At 26.7% G+C, this 21,532-nt stretch overlaps 1 protein-coding gene across 1 annotated transcript in view; it reads right to left on the reverse strand.

Annotated features, from left to right (window-relative positions):
• The window catches only part of LOC129961962 (RNA polymerase II-associated protein 3-like), a 21,558-nt gene extending 9,172 nt beyond the window's left edge, over window positions 1-12,386 (reverse strand). The window contains exons 1-6 of the mRNA XM_056075611.1: window positions 12,077-12,386; window positions 11,853-11,987; window positions 11,401-11,523; window positions 7,717-7,844; window positions 6,819-7,011; window positions 27-173 (exon numbers count right to left, since the gene is read on the reverse strand). Coding sequence (XP_055931586.1) covers window positions 27-173; window positions 6,819-7,011; window positions 7,717-7,844; window positions 11,401-11,523; window positions 11,853-11,987; window positions 12,077-12,226 — 876 coding nt within the window. The 5' untranslated portion in view covers window positions 12,227-12,386. The remainder of the gene's footprint in view (window positions 1-26; window positions 174-6,818; window positions 7,012-7,716; window positions 7,845-11,400; window positions 11,524-11,852; window positions 11,988-12,076) is intronic.
• Window positions 12,387-21,532: the final 9,146 nt, after the last annotated feature.

Consider the following 21,532-nt stretch of genomic DNA (forward strand, 5'->3'; position numbering starts at 1 on the left):
AGAAAAAAATTTATATAATAGATTACCTCATGAAAACCTGCATCACTGTTTAATGTAGAAACTGCTTTGGCATCAGCAAATAATCCACTAGATTTCATTTCATCTTGCACACTGTTATCACTTACTTTGACTGTTCCATTTGTTTTGTCATTTTCTGCTTTAATGGCAACTTCCTATTTAAAAAGTTGGAAAAAGAGAAAACATGCATAAAATTTTTACTATCCATTGTGTTATAATTCAGAGATTTAAAGAAATAGATTGTGTTTGAAAATTCACAGCAACAGAAATTTCAACTATGAAAAAAAATATTTTTATATTTGAACTGATAAATGTGTTATATATTATAATACCATACATTTTCTAACTTTGACATATTAAAGAATAATAATTAATATATTAAATTCTTTTTAAAATTTCATGATAAAATTTTGTTTAATGATTTACACTGAAATACTACAGAATTCAAAATCCTATATGATGATTACGATTGAACTTTATCATTGTGATTCATTATCAAACATAAATCAATTATCAATATTACAAAATCAAAATTCACCAATATAACAAAATAAATTAATGTTTCTTGATATAATGTGATTTTGTTATTTATTATTTTACTAAACCATCTAGTCATTTCTGGTGACTAGATGGTTTGCCAGAGACATTGGATATTTTAATTTCAATCGAATCCCTTTGATATAACTTCATATCATGATGCTAAATCATTAATTGATCGATCTTTTAAATTTGTGATATATTAACTTCACTTTCATATTTCTTCTATAAACTACTGAGATATTAAATATCATTCTTCTTTAGCTTTAAATAATGGAGGAAAGTCAAATGATTAAATATTTTATTTAACAATGAAAATGGTTTGAATACCAGCACAAATCAAATGGAAAAAATTCATCAAAAATTTTCAGAACTATTAAAATGATATCATTAAAAATACATTTTCTTTTTAAATTTAAAATAGTGTAGTATTTATTTCTGAGTAATAATATTTTTGGAAGTAATCGTGAAAAAATGCCAAAATTCTGAATTAATTGAAATGTCAAGAAATCGTTCAGAGATACAGATTCCCAACCACCAAGGTGTATATGTGGCTGTAAGTCAAACAGTCTGACCTTAGGAGTTCCAAGACACGCACACATTCATCTTTCTTTTTAGTGAAGATAACCTCTCATAATATACTGAATTAATCCTTCAATTACTTATTATTTCAAAATAAAAGAAAATTTCAATTTATCCTGTTCAGTTTTTATTTATATACTAAAATAATTTTTTTTAAAGATTCTATTAAAATCCTTTTAATAAAGTGTGTCAAAACAATTTTTGAATTTTACAATTTATGTTATTTCCTTTTTTCAAAAAATATTGTAGTGATTTTTTTTTTTTTTTAATTTTACCTTTTTTATTGCTGATTCAGAAAAATAAATTTCTTCCATTCTTTACAAAAGGACACATGTATCTATGTATTCATGTATACCAGTGCTTTTAACAGGAAAAATTACTCAATTTTTATAAATCCCTAGATTCAAAATCTAAAATATAATGTCGTGAAAAATTAATTCAGTAAAAGAATAGCAGAATTTCCCTTTTTAATAGTATTAGTGGCAGATTTAAGTTAAATATGTAACTGAAACCTTAATTCGTCTAACCAGTTGATTACAACTAAACAGGGTTTAATATAATTTATGATTTTGAAATGAAAATGAAATTGAAGAATAATAATTCTGAAATGTGTAAAACATTAATAACAAAAATAATGAAATGTAAGAACATTTACAAAAAAATAATGGAACACATTAAAATTTTTAGAAAAGACTAACTAACTTTCTACCAGTTATGAAACAACATTGAAAAATAAAAGGAAAATATGTATTTGTACATTATCAATAATTAATTAATAAAAAAATTCCACTCCAATAAAATTCTTATTATTTCTGAATATCAATACCACTTCCAGGCATCCTATTGGCATATAAATATTTATGAAATTCAGATTATAAAGATGAAAATTCTAATATGAAATAGGTTTATATAAAAGACAAATGTCAATTGAAAAACTATAACTCTTGAAAACTCTTAATCATAGAAATATAATAATACAACAAAAAATATCTTAAATAATTTAAATGAGGTGCATTATTTTAAGCAATTCAAAATGCTGTACATATCTAAAAAAACATTTTTAAAAAATGAAAGTTATATGGAAATGTAAAAATAAACAAAACAAAAAAAGCATGTATTCTAATGATATAAACTGAAATAAATCAGACTAATAAACATCTATCATTACTTCAACATATTTTTGCATCAATATTCTCTGCGTGGTTCTAAATTGAATACCATTTATACATTCCATTTACTTAAATCTAAAATAAATCCAAATAATAAAGATTTATCATTCTATAAAAAATATACCCCTTCCCAACACAGGTTGTATAGCAATGTAACTGAATCAGACAAGATATTGCCAAGAATGATTTTCAATTGGTTACGAAAATTCGATCCACCTTAATTGGTACTGAAAGCTTGATCATGATTGTGTCCTGGTAGCATCAATCAAACAGCATTAAAATTTAGATCATCAGCAAATGATGGGAGCACTATCTTCAACTATTATCTTTATCATGAAAAATTAATCGTTATTTTCAGTACAAAATAAAATAATTCAATAAAAAATATTGCAAAATTTAAATGAACAAAAGTAAAACAAAAAACAAAAAAACCGGAATATAAAAGTATACATTACAGAAAGGAGTTTGCATTAAAATTAAAAAAGAAAACATACCAAAATGTACTTATATAATCTAAAATAAATCTAATGATAAAGATCTATCATTCCACCAACAAATATACCATTCTCCATGTGAAATCAAATTTATAATCAAGTGATTGACAATCCAATCAACATTGAAAATTTGTTCCATTAAGTCCAATCAAATCAGAAATCTGGTTGACAGTGAATACTTGAACTAGTTTGAAAGGAGTTGGAAGTTCCAAGAGTTGCCAATGCAATGGTTAGTATTTAAAAAAAAGCCTAATTACTCTAAAATTTGGTTGAGTTGTTAAAAGATTTCAAAGACTGTTGCATTTTCTATTTCAAATAGAACGACATTACATTCAGCTTCATAAATACTAAGTTTTCAAACCTAATGTGTTACCGAAAATTTCAATTTGGGACAGCTATTCTTATATTTACTTAAATTTTAAATGCAGAATTACGGCAAAAGTCTCCCCCCCCCATGGAAGAAATCTTTTTCAAGTCTCAGCTGTACTTAGTAGCTAATAGTCTATCATCTATGATCTCGCAATAGGATACAATATGTATATATTCATAATTAAAGGCAGTTTAATTTTAATTTCAAATTTATTTAAACAACAAGATTATTTATATAGAGGAATGGTGTCTTTGTCCCCTTGACAGCTTAGAGCAATAACATGATTATAAATATCTATTTCCATAATAAAGATAATGAAATTTTTAATGTTAGAATGGATTAAGATCCTTCAAAATTTTTTAGCTATTACTAAAAAAAATTGAAAATAGGATTTCAATTTAAATTTATCTTTAACATGAATTTAGTTTTACTACTTAAAAAAATATATGCACACAAATTTTGGAAATGTATTATAAAATCTAGATTTATACCATTTTATATAATAGAACTGTAGCATATAGAAAAAGAAGTGAACAAAAAAAAAGCATTTTTAAAATGTAGGCAACATTCAAATACGTTTATTTGCTTTAAATCTCATGTTAAATGATTTTTTTAAATGTCAGTAATATCTTCTAAATGCTATAACATTTAAAATTAAATACATTAATAAAAAACATTTGGAGTTCAGATATTTGCATGACTTTTGCACTTCATTTATAAAAGTACTAGCCACCTTTGGCGACCAGCCGGTTCGCCAATCTTAATGTTCGTTAAAATTTTAATAATTAAATATTTTATGCAATTCCTTCTTTAATAGCTTCTTCATCAAAATATTTTAAAGCTTCAAATTTTGATAGTCATGTAATTCACTCATAATATTAAAGGGCCTTTAGTCATAAAGTAATATGTATCTCTCTAAATTTCTGTTAGCTCCCGTAGAATTTATTCCTTAAATTAAAATGGAAAGAATTAATCTGCAATTAATATAGTAATATTTTTTACTGAAACAAAGCATTTTTTTATAATATGATTACTGAAAACAGAGTCACTGAGCGTTTAAACTTTATGAGCACTAAAGAATATCTTTCTTAATTTATATAATATCTCAAGAATTTGTCAACAAAATTTTCTCAGCTCATCATGAGCAGATCGATTAATTAATAATGTTTAATTTTAAATGCATCAAACACTAAGAAAATATAAAGAATCGTTTAAAATAATCGGTTGAAAACAGGTTAAAAAAAACTACTTAAAAAAAGATTTACTTAAAACTATAAGAATATACAAAAAATATACAACTAACATAAATAAAATTTAATTACAAAAGCATACAACTAACCTAAGAATAATTTAAATCAAATCCGCATCCGTTCTCAACAATCAGAACACAATACACATGCGTGAATTTTCATCGCCAGTTACGGTAATGCAAATACGTGAATTATTCTACGCCAGTTGGGATAATGCTATGCAGATTAGAAATTTTTAATTTCCTTTATTTTGTTTTATTTTAATTCAAAAGTACTTCAGAATGAATCTTATTATTAGCATTATCGATTAATTAGCAATGTTTAATTTTAAATACATCAAACATTAAGAAAATAAACAGAATCGTTGAAATAATCGGCCGAAAAATGTTAACCCTAGCCTCGTTAGTGAGGGAAAAGTACTTCAGAATGAATCTTATTATTAGCATTATTGATTAATTAGCAATGTTTAATTTTAAATACATCAAACATTAAGAAAATAAACAGAATCGTTGAAATAATCGGCCAAAAAATGTTAACCCTAACCTCGTTAGTGTGGGGAAAAAACTGAACTCTTACTCATTTGGCGGTGGGGAAAATGAAAAGGTTTTTTTGCCGGGAAAGTTAGTTTTTAATTAATAATTAAAATTCTAATTAAAAATTCAAAAAAGGAGCCCCAGGTACACATTCCTGACATCCACAGTATACATGTATCAAATTTGGTAGCTGTAGGTCAAACAGTCTGGCCTGTAGAGCGCCAACACACACACACATTGAGCTTTATATAAATATAGATTAAAAATTATTCCACAATTTTACTTTTACCATTATTTACAGATGATATTTTGCATGTTTTAAATCAATAGAACATAAAAAAGAATGTTTAACTAGAAATTCTTTCTGGAAGAACAGCAATGGCAAATTCTTCTCAAGTTTGTTTATTTATATGAAAATAAAAAAATTCAAAATTCCTTTGTTTAAATATAAATCAGTTGCTGAAATGTTTCAGTTCCAGGAACAGAAAATAACTTGTTCATAGAAATATTTTCATGTAATAAAATGTGACAGTCTTCTTATAAATTTTAACCAAAGTTATATAAACCAGAAAATGGGGTAAAAAATATCTACATTCTCAAGAACAATTAAATTATTCTCAAATGAATGTTCAATTCCTTGTCATATAAATTTTCCTTTCTTTTCTCCCTCCCCCCCCCATCTGTCAGGTAGTAATTAAGCAAAAAATAAATTAAATTAAATAAAGTAGATAAATAAACATTCAAAATTCTATTAAATTCCATTCTATTTTCATTTTTAGAAAAGTGGATTAACAAAATGTACCAATGATAAAAGTTCAGAGTAAATACCTGTTAACAATTGATGATGAATATTAATTGTGCATATCGATTAACTGCATCACGATTTATTGTGAGCCATGATTTACCATCATGATATTAGTATTGAATCAAAAATTGGCTCTAATGATCTTCAGATAAATTATGATTACAATTTTTATTTTCAAAACATATTATATTGTTAAGGGAGTTTCTGTATAATTTGTAGAGAAGTTTTCCCCTTCTTTGTGGTGCAAACTTTCCACAATATGATCATATTCTGATAATGTTATCTAAACTCAAAAAGATTAAGTTGTTTATAAAAGATTAATAAACAGTTCATAATAAAAAGGTGTAATAAGATACTTTATGCATATAGCAAATGTGAAGATTGGCAGATACATCAGCACACATTACTACATGACAGAAACATAATTTCATATGAAGACAGTCATAGAATAATTCTGCAGCACTTTAAGGTAATGTCTGAATAAAGAACTAAAATAATTTTGACTAAAATAAGTCTAAATAACAATTGCTTCCAAAAATATGCTATTTTTTTAACAATAAATTTTTCTGTGTGTCAATACTCTACATGTCCGATTGTTTGATCATGAACAATAAAATTAGGCATAATTATACTTTGGAAGAATTATTAAATTTTAATTAATTGAAAAAATGAGTGAGATTTTGGTGTTTTTCCATAATAATTTGCAAAAACATAACTGCACAAAATTACTTTTTACATACATTTAAAATTTTAAAGACTCCTTTTTTTTAATGGCAGCAATTTAATTTTTATGCTATTTTATAATAATATTTGACAATTTTTTCAAAATATTTTTTTTGTTTTCAGCAATACTTCTATTACTGCATTGAAATTGAAATTGTTACCATATCAACAAAAACTTCATCATGTGATTTCCTTCAATTGTTGAAAGCAAAGAATGATTTTGCTTATTATCTATACAATTTACAAAAGGAATACAAAAGGAATACAAAAAGTGAAGTTACAGTATAATGAAAGACAATGACCAATAATTAGGTATATTACTATAGACTTGTCTTACCTTATTTAATTTTTCTAGTTCTTGTAGTGCATGCTTACTATCAGGCTGCAACTCTAAAGCTTTTAAGAAGTCATTACGAGCCAGGTCAAATTTTTCTAAAGCCTTTCTAGCAGTGCCTCTTCTTAAATAAGCTTTCACATAAGAGGGATCAAGGGAAAGACATAAAGTACAATCATCTTCAGCAGCCTGAAATCTATATTAAAGAAATATTCTTATTGCATAATTAATTAATTTATAATTTCAGAAACAATTTAATGTTAAGCTTTAAAGACTATAGCATTCGTTTCTAATTTTTAACAGTGACAAGCTGCAAAATAATTGTTATTAAAAAGTATATAGAAAGAGAGAAAGAAAGAAGGGGAGGTAGACTAACATAATGACATAATAATATCACTTTTTACTTCTATGACAGAAAAAGTTAGTAAAGCATTTGGTCAGCTTACAGCTGAAAGATATAGCTATTTAAATACACTGATATAAAATTTAAAATGCAAGTTTAAAATTACTGTTGATCCTTTACTATTGCTAAAATGCAACAGAAAAAGATCAACAGTAATTTTCTTTTATGATATTAAGAAGAACTTACTCCTTTTTCAAAAAATGAGTAATGATAATAGAAAGAATATTGTTTCAACAGGCTATAACTAAGATATGAAAGTAATCATATATTGTAATGGAAAGAATTAAATTAAAAATCAAAAATAAATTTAAAACTTTTAAAATATTTCATTTTAAAATACTAAAATTCCTTAATACTTGAAGGTGATACCAATACATATTGAAAATCTGCAATATAATTTATAGCAAATTTTGCAACACAGCTTTTTTTTTTTTTTTAATTTTCTACGTATTTCTGTTTTTAAATATTTAAATACAGTATGATAAATAAATCACTTACTGATCCTTTCTTAAGAAAGCCATTGCTCGATTAGCTGGTAGTATTGCATTTTCTGGATCTAGCTGCATCCCAACTGTATATGTATTAATAGCAGAGTCATAATTACCAGCTTTAAAAAGCTCATTACCCTAGATATAAAAAAAAATTGGATATATATAAATTATCTATATATTTAAAATAATAAGGCATATCAAGAAACCATTACTCTACATTTTTAAGAGAAATAAAAATAATTTTTATAAAAAGTTGGTGGTAGAAATTGGCATATTACGGTGCAGTTTCATTTTTCATATGGAAAATTCACAACAGAGGCTCCTAACCGCAAACAGTGAATCTATTTCTGTGATCTTTATTTCATGTTTGTTTAAAATAATATGGAAACCAATGAATCAGTCACCCAGCTTGAATAACTAGCTTAATCTAGCAAATTTTTGTTTTATAAAAAATTCATAACCTCTAGATATGTCATCAAGGATCTCTTGTCCTCCTCAAGAAAAGTCAAGAAATACAATTTCACTGTACATTCATTCTATATGGGAAAAGAATTACAACTGAATTCTAGATTATTGTACCAATTTCAAAGAGTTTTTAATTTTCCACTTTATTTATACTTATATTATTTTAATTATACTTTTGTTATGATAAGATGTAGTACATCAAAGTTGAATGACATGATTAAAGTAATATTATTTATAGTAACCATTTTAGGCAATTGTATTGATGCTGTTATGAAATTATGTTAACTACATTTGATTAACTACATTTTTTAAAATAAAAGATATTGTTATTTTAATTATGACTACATAACATTGATAGAGGATTTTGATTGGTTAACTAGACAAGCAAAGGGATGAAGCAAATTGCCAAAACCAATTGTTGAAATCGAAAATCCTATCAAAGTTTCATTTAGCCATATCTTTTAAATGGAGTGAAAGGTGATAGATGACCATTTCTGACTTGACCAAAGGTTATGAGCACTCATAAGAAATAAATTTTATAAGGCAATACATTGTTGTGATTGTAGAGCTCAGTTGCATGTTTCCTTTCCAGAAAATGTACAGCAAAGTAATGATAAATTTTTCTCTTACAAATTGTGGCTGGGAGAGGATAGGAAACAACTAATGACATATTTGTCATTAGTCTTCTTACGAAATAAAATTGATGAAATCAGCGCAGCAATTCTGATACTAGATTTTTGGTTTTGCCAAAACAAGTCTTCTTCATTATAAATATTAAGAAAGTGGACAAACAAAGATGACTAGTAAAAAAACTATTATTATCAAGGTATTATCAATAACTTTTAGTAATAATTATAGACGAAAAATGTAAATAATATTCAAGAGCATTGATCTGCAATTTAGGAATAAATGCGATAATGATCAAACATTTTTTATCAACAAAATATTTACTAAAGAAAATAATTTTATAATAAATATTACACATAAACTGCAATTAAATAGTGACAAATTTACAAAAATAATAGAAAGAAAAAAAAATTAATACAAACAGGATCCATAAATATCCAATTTTTTGTACTATATCACAGTGCAATACTATATATAATAATCTTAACTTATCCACATACAACTAATAATAATTTTTTTATATCTTGAATTCAAATTTCACTTTCATTTCTCAATTGTGTGGGTTTTAGACTCTCGCACACTTAAATCTTTGCACATAGAAAGTAAACACCGATTCTGCTAGAATTCAAGGAAAATTCCCATAAGAGACTACATAAATTCATAATATATTTCCATAGCCTTTTTTCGCTATTTTTTGCCCTCCCATTTGAACTGTGTCTCCCACAAGCCATGGAAGAAAAAAAAATTTCAGTAATGGATTTAATTTGAATTCTCCATGACATTAACAGAAAAAGTAAAAAATATAGCTAAAGAACATTATATTAACTTCTTTTTAAATAAAAAAATTGTTTTAGACAACAGCTCCAATTCTTTGTCCACAATAAAATATGCAGACCCTTAGAAAAGTCGTAAGTAAATTCATATGATCTCAAAAGAAAAAAAAAAAAAGAAGCTTTGCCACAAATTTAAATAAAGTTTTGAAGAAAACAAAATTTTCATTTAACCATATCTTAGAAAGTACAGATTAAGACACAAATAAAATTCTTAATACATTTTTAAGATACATATTAAGCTTTTAGAGCATGGAATATTATTGAAAATATTCATTCCCTGAATTTTTTCATTTGCTTATAAAGTAATATACACATACATGAAGAGATTTCTTATAGTGACATCAAAATAATTAGAATAAAAATAAGCATTTAATAATAACTAAGGGTATAAAGAAAATTTATAATATGAGAGAGACAACAATTTGATTCCTTGCTTTTAATCATCATATTACTTGTACCATCATGAAAATAAAAATATTCAGTAGTGGTTACCATTTACTAATATTGTATACAGTATTTTGTTCATTATAATACAATGAAGAAAACTGAGTTCATATTTTGGATGTTTCCATATCCACAAATTAATCCAAAAGTTGACATAGATCTACATAGTTAGTCACAAAACAACAATCAAATTTCATTAGTCAAAGACACTGCTTTCAGGAATCATTGTTTGACATACCTAAAAGAATACAAACCAACAGAGTGCACTGCTCATTCTTACATTCCAAAACCCTACACTCTTCTAAATATACGTCCAGAGGTGTTTATTTTGCCAAAATCGATTGAGATGAGAGACATAAAGAGGAGATGTTTACATTTAGAAATAGGGTGAACTGACATTATATATGAAATTGAGTAACAATTGTTCATCTTTCTGCGTGCCACCACTTAGCAAAAAATAATCATCAAAAAAAGCTAGTCTTGGGATCCTGAAGTGAACAGTAAATCCTTTGACAGATTAGACCCAAAAACTGATAAAAATCTATGATCCTAATGACAAATTAAATTCATTATTTTCACCTACGCACATACATGAGCTATCATGTTCACTTCAACAAGAAAAATTGACAAACTTCTTACTTTTCATCTAAACTCTGACAAAGTGTACTTACTCTAATCTGTCACATATAGGACTAGCTATTTGTGTGATTTTTAAACAGCGTCCAGTCTATAAAGAATCATCAATCATTGAATAATACAATAATATATCTTTCTGTAAGAAGCATACTAAAAACATGTTAAGGAGGCAAATATGTTAAAGTGTTGTGTAAGAACACATTAAATATATAAATCTTGTACTAAAAAGAAAAAAATTTCAAATTTTAAAAAGGAGGAAATGCCACATGCAAAACAAGTTCCAACAGATGTGGCAGATTAGTAAAAGTGCTTCAGTAGTAAATGGGAATTAGAAAAAATCCAAGATATTTGGTGAAGAGACTAAATCTTATGCTTCAATCTGATTGTGTTTTTAAGTTATTTTGCAAACAGATTAAAATAATCACAAAAATGTATTAAGATTACTCATTCTGTGAAGAATTCTTGAGGTTATTAGAATATTTTATGGATGTAAATGAGATAATGCCTAAAAGAGCATACACAATTGGCTTTTTTTTTTTAGTTATTCCTTATTCACTACATTCTTTTATAATACATGCCTTATCTTTTTTTATTATTGCAAGTTGTTTATTTTTCTAAAAAAGAACATACACAATTAGCTTTTTTAAAGTTATTTCTTATTCACTACAATCTTTTATAATACATACCTTATCTTTTTTTATTATTGCAAGTTGTTTGTTTTTCTGTATAGTTAACTGCTCTTCAGAATCAGTACTTTCTGAATCACTTGATTCTTTCTTTTCTTCGTCTAATTTTTTAAGTTCCAAGTCCTTTTGAAAAAAAGACAAAATAATTATAAGCCAGTGGGGAAACCAAAGATAATTTTTCTTATTCATTTGAACAGAATGATATAAACAAAATTTTTACAGGATGAAAAATCTTTTAAAATCATTAATTAAAAAAAAACAGAACAAAAATAAAATATAAAAAAGGAATTGTTAATTTACCTACAAATTATATTAGAATATTTACAAAAATAAAACTTATAAAATCTTGCATGCATTAATTGAAACCTGTCCAATTTAGAAATCCATACATATATGACAATAGAAATTATTATTAAAAGAAAATCAAGGAATTAGAACTCAGATTTACTTACAGCATCATAATGTTCCCACGCTTTGTAATTATAACTGGATATACGTTCTTCCTTCGCATCATCTTCTTTTTTAACTTTCAATCGTCTACTTTTCTTTTTAGATCTCGACAAAGAATTTCGAATTGGTGGAATTACCTTGAATTGTTTAAAAGAAGCAGAATTAAAGAATGACATAAATAAAAGTAATTTTAAATAAAACTATAGAGATATTAATAATTCATTACTTGTTCATCAGATACTTGAAGAAGTTTCCTTTCTTCTTCTCTCCTTTTCATGTCCGTCTCCCAAATATCCATATCTTTCAAAAAATTCTGAAGGTCCTCAGAATTTTCTCGAATTTGATTTTGTACATTTATAGTATTTTCCAAATTCATTTTCTAATAACCTCCCTTTGCTTTTAACGAAAACTGCTTGTTATGAAATTAGTATACGTTTAAATAACTAAGTTAAGAGTTACAGCAAAAGGAATTTAAGTAAAGTGTGATATTTGTTTACACTGTAGCATACTATTGTTTTGAAAAAAGTTAATTTTAAAGAAATGAATCGTTGCCAAAAAACAGTAACTGCAATTATGCTTTATATATATTTTTTTTCGGGGAGCAAACTATCATGAATTGTCAAGTATATATTTTTAAAAAGTTTAAAATAATTAAATAAATTAATTTTAAAAGAAAATTTTCATAGGAAAGCTCATTACAAATGTTAAATGTAGAAACATCTCCCATTTAATAAAACTAGTTATTTAAATTTGAGAGTATTCAATTTATTTTATGAATTAGAAACCAAAAAAATTATAATTATCAATTAAATTGAATTCTTTATTATAAAAAGAGAAATTATTTGAAAAACAAATGATAGGAAATAAAGTACAGAATAAAGTTGAAAAGGAATGGCATCACCCATTAAATAATTAATAACCGGCTTTGGTGGAGCAACGTTAACTGGAGGACGCATTGCCTTTCCCTCTTCTAACCTTTGAGGATCAAGCCCGGTTCCAGTTAGTGCCTGTAGAGGGCGCGTGCTAAAAGTCTGCAGCCCTCTGCAGGCGCTAATAAGAACTTTTTCAATTCCTGAAAATAGCCATAATAGGTTGTCATAAGATTTTTGGTAAATGGGTATATTTTTGGCAATTTAATCTGATCTTTTTCATTTCTAATTACGCGATTTTGTTTTTCATCTTATTCCACCAAAATTTTGAACAGAAATTTATCTAGTATTTTTTTTTATTTGAAATTGAATTTGATGGGAATTATTTTTTATTATTAAAATATATTTATTTATCAAGAATTTTTAAAGTTGTTTATTAAAAATTATTAATTAATAAATTATTATTCATTTTATTATTGTATAATAATTTTTTTATTTAAAAAAACATCAACCGTTCAAAAAAATAAAAATATTTTGTTGTAAAATTTAAATAAATAAATGCTTTTATGTTATTGTGATTCGAAATAACATTTGGCTGCAATGATTCTATATATAATATATGTATAATTTTTTTATTATATATAATTTCTTTTCCAATAAAAGAGAAAGTGTGTGCATGTGTTTGCAGGGGAACATCAATGTGCGTTGGAGGGTGGGAATGTGCACAATTTTAATTTGGTAGCGCAATTTTAAACTTTTATTACTTAGAATTGATGTTTTTCTGCAATAACTTGAAAAAACTGCGAAAATGATTCCCTACTAAAATAAATTTTAATTCTTCTTTCAAATACACAGTGGCGGATTTCCGCACAAGCGTTGGAGGTGGTCGCCTCGTAACTTGAGATTTGGGGGGGGGAGGGGCTTCAAAACCTATGTAGTAATACAGAATTGGCAGCAATTTTTTTTTTTTTTCATTGCAGATTTGTTCAGAATTCCTTCCCCCCCCCTTTTTTTTTACTCGGGGGGGGTGAAAAAGGAAGAAAAAAGAAAAACTAAATGAAAAGGAAAAGAGTAACCTAACACTGGGGAAATAACTATGAATGGAAGAACTAAAAGTAAATAATTGCAAAAGTAGTGATATTCAAGAAATTTCTAAGATATAAAAAAATTATAAAATCGTGAGGAAAAAAAACGAAATATTAAAACCATTTATTCCAAATAAATAGCAATATGATTAGCAAATTCATATGATTTGAAAACTCTTATTTACTGAAGGAGATAAAGCATACAGGGGCGAGGGATGATCTAAATGCTTTTATTTATTATTTTTTTTTTCGGGAACAAATGAGCAGCTGTGTTTTAATTATGTGATTTACAAGGATAGTGTACTCAAATGCATTATAATTAAAATGAACTTTCTATCAAATTTTTAATATCTCTTTCATGATTTATTTCAAATTTGTTTGCAGATCCATGAGATCCATTTTTCCTTTCAATGCTAACCGACACAAAAGTTAACAAAGTTAACTCTCAGCTAACATAAGATTTAAAAAAAAAAAAAAAAAGGGAGTTCCCTTTGACAAGAAATATCAGTGCCATTCCCTGCACCGACAAAAGGGTGTGACATTGATCTCACTCTTGACCTTAGACCGAGGGAATGATATTGTTTTGTAGAAACTTCTGTGTATTTTCGTTTCCTGTAGTCTACAGCTTCTTTACACATTTTACAAGTATTGAGACAAACAAATGCCGTTTTTTTTAATTAAAAATATAGTTTTTTTCAGTTATCATAAATATTTATTTAGTGCCTTTTTTTTAATTATTTAAAGAGAATTCATTCTATAATTTTCTATATGTGTTATTTTTTTTTTAAAAAAATTGAATGCATTTGGTAACAAAACATAAAAATGAAATGATAATTTTAATTTTGTGACTTGCCATTTTCTTAATTTAATATTTTTAAATAAAAGAAAACCTTTATGACTTTTTATTTAAAAAATCTCCATAATATATAATGAATATATAACTATTTGAATTTACCTAAATAAAATTTTCTGAAAACTTACTTAATAAAAAAAAATGAAGCATTATTCTTAGAATTTATTTCCAACATAGAAAAAAAAGCAACTAAAAAACACACTCCATACAATAGCTTTCATCAAAATATATTTAAAAAAAAAAAAAGGCGAATGGTATTTATTACTTGACAGAAGAGGAATTAATGTTAGCTAAATGGTGGAGTTTTTATTAAAAGGAACTCAGTTATAGGAATGCCAACATTTATTAAAGCCAAAGAATTGACAATTAAAGTCACTGATTTAACCTTTTCTCTGCTGTACTTTTTTTTAATTCATCAGTTTTTTTAATACTAAATTATAAAAATTTTTACTTCCTTTTTTTTTTTTTTTTTCTCAGCACATACAATTTAGATTTAGGGACGGGGGAACTTGATATGTATTTAAATCTAGCGAATTACATATTCATTCTGGAAATTTGAAGTATTAGTCTCTTTAAATGCGTTATAATCAAATGAATGTTATAACAGGTTTGTGTTATGTATGACGCGTTCATGTTTACAATATTCAAATCATAGATTGTTTCAAGAAATTTAAGAACTGTCAATCTTATGATTCAACGCAAACACTTTATTCTTCAGGTAAAAAAAAAAAAGCTTGAAACTTTTTTTTAATCCTTTTTTTTTTTTTTTTTTTTTTTACGTCTTTAGAAATGTGTTTTTTATTTTTGCCGGTATTAAATATTCTGATAGCATGCGGAATATTTCATAAAACCGCATCTTTAAATAGAAAAGCTAAGTATTTTCAAAAACTATATATATATATATATATAATCATTCTGTAGCAAAATGTAATGCTTTATTTTAATTAATTTTTTAATTTTAATTCAATGTTGTATAACGCTAGAAAAAATATATAGTTCTAACTCTCTTGTATGTTCGTCCTTCTAAGTAAAATGTGCGCACTTCGAAAATAATTCTTTTTAATAATGTTGAGAAGCATTGACAGAAAACGAAGCTGAGGAAATGTGAGCATTTTTTCTTTGTACACAGGAGCACATTTACGAGCTGAAAGTCTTGTAATTTGATGATACCTCCACATCTGTGAAAAAAGGGGCCGAGGGAAATTAATGTTCGAAATTTATGTCCAAGGGAATGAGATGTCTTTATATCACTCTGTCCCTTCATCTCCCATTGGACAAATATCTCTAACCGTTTTCAACGATTCAAGACAGGGATAAGAACAAAGATTAAGAACAAAAATTTAAAGAATACGAACAAAGATTAAGAATAGGAATTTAAACGATAAAGGCGATGCGAATCGTTGAAAAATAGCTAAAACTGAAACTGCTTTGAAAGCGGTAAGAAGTCTTATTATTTTAAACATATTTATTGCATAAATTATTTTCTTATAAAAACATGATTTTTTTAAACTATTTCTAAGAAATATCTGCAAATATAAATTAATAATAAATGTTCATGATAAAATAGAAAAGTGTATTCAATGTATTTGAATATCGTAAGTATTTTAATTATGAATATGAATTCAATTTGAACTGGATATCGAAACAGTTATAAATATGTATGTCGTGATAATTTCTTGTGAAATATAACAATTTTTAACTATCGGAAATAAGATTTTACTCTTTTCCGCACTATCATTAAAACAATTACTGCGATTTTGGTATAAATCGGTGAAATATTTTTTCATTATTCGTATATTTGATACATATTAACTCTTTCTCTTTTTAATAAGTTAAATTCCATAAATCTTTTAAAACGATTATTTTAGTTATAGGTTTAATAACCAGAGCAGAACAGATTGTTTATATGACAATAAAGAACTTACATTGACATGAAATGTGTTTTACAGTTATATCATCTAAAATTTTATAAGTGAAAGCTTTATTAACTTATCTTAAATTTTAAGTCTTGGAAATATTTGCCATTTGTTAAATTCGTAACTATAAATTTTTCGGTGTTAAAACTATCATCAAAATAACACGTTTCCTTTGGTAATTATAGCGGTAGTTTATTTTAAACATTCTATTTTATTTTTAATCTTCTTGAATTGATAGCTGTATAGTTTTACATAAATATACATATAACAGATTACAGATTAATCAAATTTTAAAGTAATAATTTCAATATTTCTATATTGCTCCACCCGTAAATCTTTTTTTCATAATTTATTCTTTATTAGTTTTCCATCAGGAAATGAAATATTTCTGTTATTTCAACTTGCTTTAACCTTAAAAAAACTGTTTTATTGAAAAATATTTAAGTTATTCAATATTTAAATAAATTATTTAGTCTATTAAACAATTTTTAATTATTATTCTCAGCAGTAATGAATTTGATAATTTATTTAAAATAAGTCTTTTTTTAAACTAGTACTATTTATTTAATTATTTTTAAAATGCATTTTTATAAAAATTAACAAGTTGCAACTGCGATTTCTGGAACATCAAATAGAAGGGCGGAAGAAAATATTTAAATAAGCAATTTTCCTCCAACTGGAAAATATTTTAAAGAAATATTTTTTAATTTTTCTAAGTATTATTTAAAAAAATCTTAGAAGAGACAATTTTATATATTTTCGTTTTTTTATTATTATCTGCATTGTTAATAGAAAATACTACTCAATCCTTCGGCCGAAGGATGTTGACACTGTTTATACCAATTCAAAGTGAATAGAATTGTCATTTTATCCTTTTATGTTAACAATTTTTTTTTAATAAGAAATGTGTATTTTTTTCATTTGTTTGATATATACATATAATTTAGAAATTACTAAAAAGTAAGTGCAAAGTTAAAATTAAAAGCTAAAATAAGTTTAATTCATGCTATTTGTTATAAATAAAATTTTCCTAGAAGGAGGCCTCAAAATAAGTTAGCGTCTGTGGTCTCATGTTGTCAAAATCCGCCACTGCAAATACAAGCATATTTACACACATCTTTTTAATGATAAAATCTTATTTTTGAAATTTTCTCTTCATTTCAACAAATTTTTAAATGTTGCTTTTCAACAATATCGATGTAATGAAAGATAAATCATTTTCATTGTTCAATCAAAGTCAAACGATTTTCCTCTGTTAAAAAATATGTGATAAAATTATTCATAATTTTAATATAGTAATATTTATAGGCTAGAATACTATCAATAAATTGCATCCATTGAGGCAGATTGTTGGACTAAGAGCTTCCAAATTTGGCTGAAAGTTAATTATTTCTTGGATAGCAATATTAAGAAATAGCGTTTCAAAAAATGAAATTAGAATTTTAATAAGAAATTAACAAAATTCCAACATTTTCTTTAATATCTTCGAATCATATCACTGAACGAAAACATGTTGCACCATTTTAAAATTCAAAAAATTAGTTTTTGAGTGATTTCTCTTTTAATTTCGTTCGATTTTTTTTTCTTCTTTTTTGATCTTAATATTTTTCAAAATACATTTAAGTATATTTTACAAAAATATTTTTCATTTGTTTAGTAAACTATACTTCTATATTCCTCTATTGCAGTAATATTAAATACATTTTTATGTGAATATTATTGTTATTTTAAAGATAAAATAAAAGTGAACAATCAAATCAACAACTTTGGCTTTCTATAATGTTATGGATAGAGATTCAAATCTACTTTATTATTTTCATCTCTATAATTTATTTCATTTCATTTATTTTAGGTTAACATAAAATTAAAAATTAGGTATTAAGCATAACTGAAGCATCATCTTTTTCTTTTCTAATAAAAAACAGTTGATTTTCATTATTTTACCAATTTTTTATGTGTTTTTTTTTCAGCAATAAATAAAAAGCAATTTAAAAATTTATTTTTCTATTAATTGTAACGTATTTACTTCTCAGATCAATCATTAAATAATTCTTCCATCAACTGCACCATAATTCTTTTCAGAAGGTTATGTTAATAATTAAAAATTAACTAATTATCTAATAAATAATAATTATTTATCTAATATATAAAAATCTCATTTCACGGTGTTTTTTGTTAGTACTCCTCCGAAACTGCTCGACCGATTTTCATGAAAGTTTTTATGTGTATTTGGTAGGTATGAGAATAGGTCGTAAAGTATATTTCATAACGCTAGGTAATTAGGGTGTTCCTATCCACGTTCACCGTACGCTGATGAGATCAACGCTTGCTTGAAATCATCGCCACTGTGACGTTACGTTGAAAAAGTCTAGCTAAAAATAAACACGCGCGTCCAAATGCTACAAGATCTATCTGCTGACACATTCTCGAACCAATTGTTAGATATCGGCGATGGAAAACTTTCTGTCTATGAAAATACTGGATGCATAAAATTGCCCACTAATTTCTGCACTATCGTTGATTCGCAAAATGCTCTCATTGACCGCATATTTCCCGACGTATGCACATAATACATAAATCATGCGTGGCTGGCAGAAAGAGCCATTTTGGCAGCAAAAAATGTGGACGGCGACGATTTAAACTTCAACATACCGCAGTCGTTGCCAGGCGACTTGGTATCATACAAATTGATCGATACAGTTTGGGATGCTAACGAAGCTGTAAATTTATCCAACAGAGTTTTTGAACTCTCTGGATTTGAACCTGCTTAGTTATGCTCCAATTACATTTAAAATCCAAAATTAATAATTATTGATAGATTATCTATTTAGTATTAATGTTCAGCTGCCGGGTATGGGCCTATATTATTACATTACAATTGAATGTGTAGCATGGATTATTAATTGTTCTATAAATTTCTGCATATCTTTTCTAATCAACTACTGAGCTTTGAATAATTTACATTTGTTTTCTGAAAATCTAATGAACTTGCTTTTAGAAATTTCATGAAAATAAGCTGGAAGTATATATCCCTTCAAACCCATAATGGGATTTATGACAAATGATTTTGTCAAAAACTGGTAAATTCTTCCTTTTCGACTTCAGATCTTAAGAAATAAAAAATTCCGTTCATTTAGAATCAAAAACTATGGTTATGACCTTTTCAGGAGCCGACATTAGAAGCATATAGAAAAGCCTATCAGGAAAAATAATAGAAAAAATCACTTAGGAGTCCGAAGTGGAGTAGTTCCTTTAGTTTTCGGAAAGGAGACAACCTACAATAGCAAATTTTGAGGCGTTGTGTTTTAATTTTGTTTCAATCAAATCCTATTATCCTGTCCAATGGTTAATCCATTAATCTTATCTGGTATCAATGACACCATATAATTGATCTTAACCACTTGTTATCTGCTAGGAAAAAATGTATTTGACGGCATATCAAAGATATCCTTATATTTTTTATAGACTAATATTTTATTTTCAATTGATCCCAGAAATTATACAAAATTTAATTACTCTATCTTCTCTTTTGGATAATAGATGGCGATGCATGATTAAGTACGCATCCCATAGTGCATTACGATTGTAATTATAATGAGATAATATGCTGCTCTGTTAAGATGCGTGCGTGAATGTCTTGTCTTCGTGTTTTGTGTGAAATGTGATCATTAAATAAATGTTCCTGAAATCACGGATCCTCTTGCTTTCATTGCACGGATCATAATTATCTACATTCCACCAGAAGGTTTCATCTGTATTGTTGTTATTTGCTTGGCGCAGCATGGCCAAATATGGCCCTTGCGCCACTAAATACCATAAACAACAACAACAACAACTGTATTGTTGTTGTAATTAAGAATAATATAAAGTAAATAAAAATGGTGTTTAATATCGATAATATCAAACATGAGTATAAGACCGATAATTAAGCAAGACCGGTCTTTAGTCGATTGCTCACAAAGTCTCTTTCATATTTCCTGCGTATAGGGCTAATTTTTCTTCCGCCTTGCCATAGACCATAAAAGAATCTTAGTAATCTTTTTATGGAAGGTATTGTATATCTGTAACATAAAATTTATAACTACTTTATCTATTTAATGGAGAAAAAAAAAAAAAAGAAGAAGAAGGAGGGAAAAAAAACCCACTCACACACACACAAAAAAAACAGGCACGAGAAGTACTAAAGGCGCGTTCTGACGGTTTGTGACAGATATGGTCATAAATCGGCCAACTGACCCATTGTTGGACCAACTCCGTCTGTGGACGCGATTCGGAGCTTCCCGCAAATTGTCGGTTAACTGAACAGACATCAAAGAACCCCGGAAAACCACAAGAGAAGGGAAAGTTGTCTATCCTCAAACGCGCACAGGTCATTGGAACGGGGCTTAACTATTCTTCACTAAAGCAAGTTCTTCTCTTTCTTACTCTCACATACACATCTTGGGAGGTCCGTACTATCTTATTTGTAACCGGACTCCAATTGTTGTGCGGTGAAAACTTGTGAAAAAGAGTTTCGAAGTATGCACCCTGCACACCCTCATACATTTATGGACGGGATGGAAATCCTTACCCGAAATTCTTATTCAGCTAATATTTCGATCTGTTATCATGGTTAGATCATCGGACTGGAAAAAAAAGCCTTCCCACTTTAGAGAACGCAAGAAAAAACTGAAAAAGAATTTTTGCAACACACATATATACCTCATAAAGAATTCTAAATATACTTTCTTTCAAAACATTGTTTTATTATTTGTGTTGACAAATAACTGACTGTTTGCTCTTTTCTTAGTTTGCCATTTCTTAAAAAAGTTCTATAAAAATTTATTTATTTGCTTTTATATAAGTTATATACTAGTGAGGAAGGAAATGACACCATAAGTTCACTGAAATTTCCCATCTCCGGGCAAGAGTTAAAGTGTAATTATGAAGTTTCGCATGGGAAAAATGTTGATTATCCCA

This window comes from Argiope bruennichi, chromosome 2 (genome assembly GCF_947563725.1).
Source record: "Argiope bruennichi chromosome 2, qqArgBrue1.1, whole genome shotgun sequence".
Taxonomy (NCBI): Eukaryota; Metazoa; Arthropoda; class Arachnida; order Araneae; family Araneidae; genus Argiope; species Argiope bruennichi.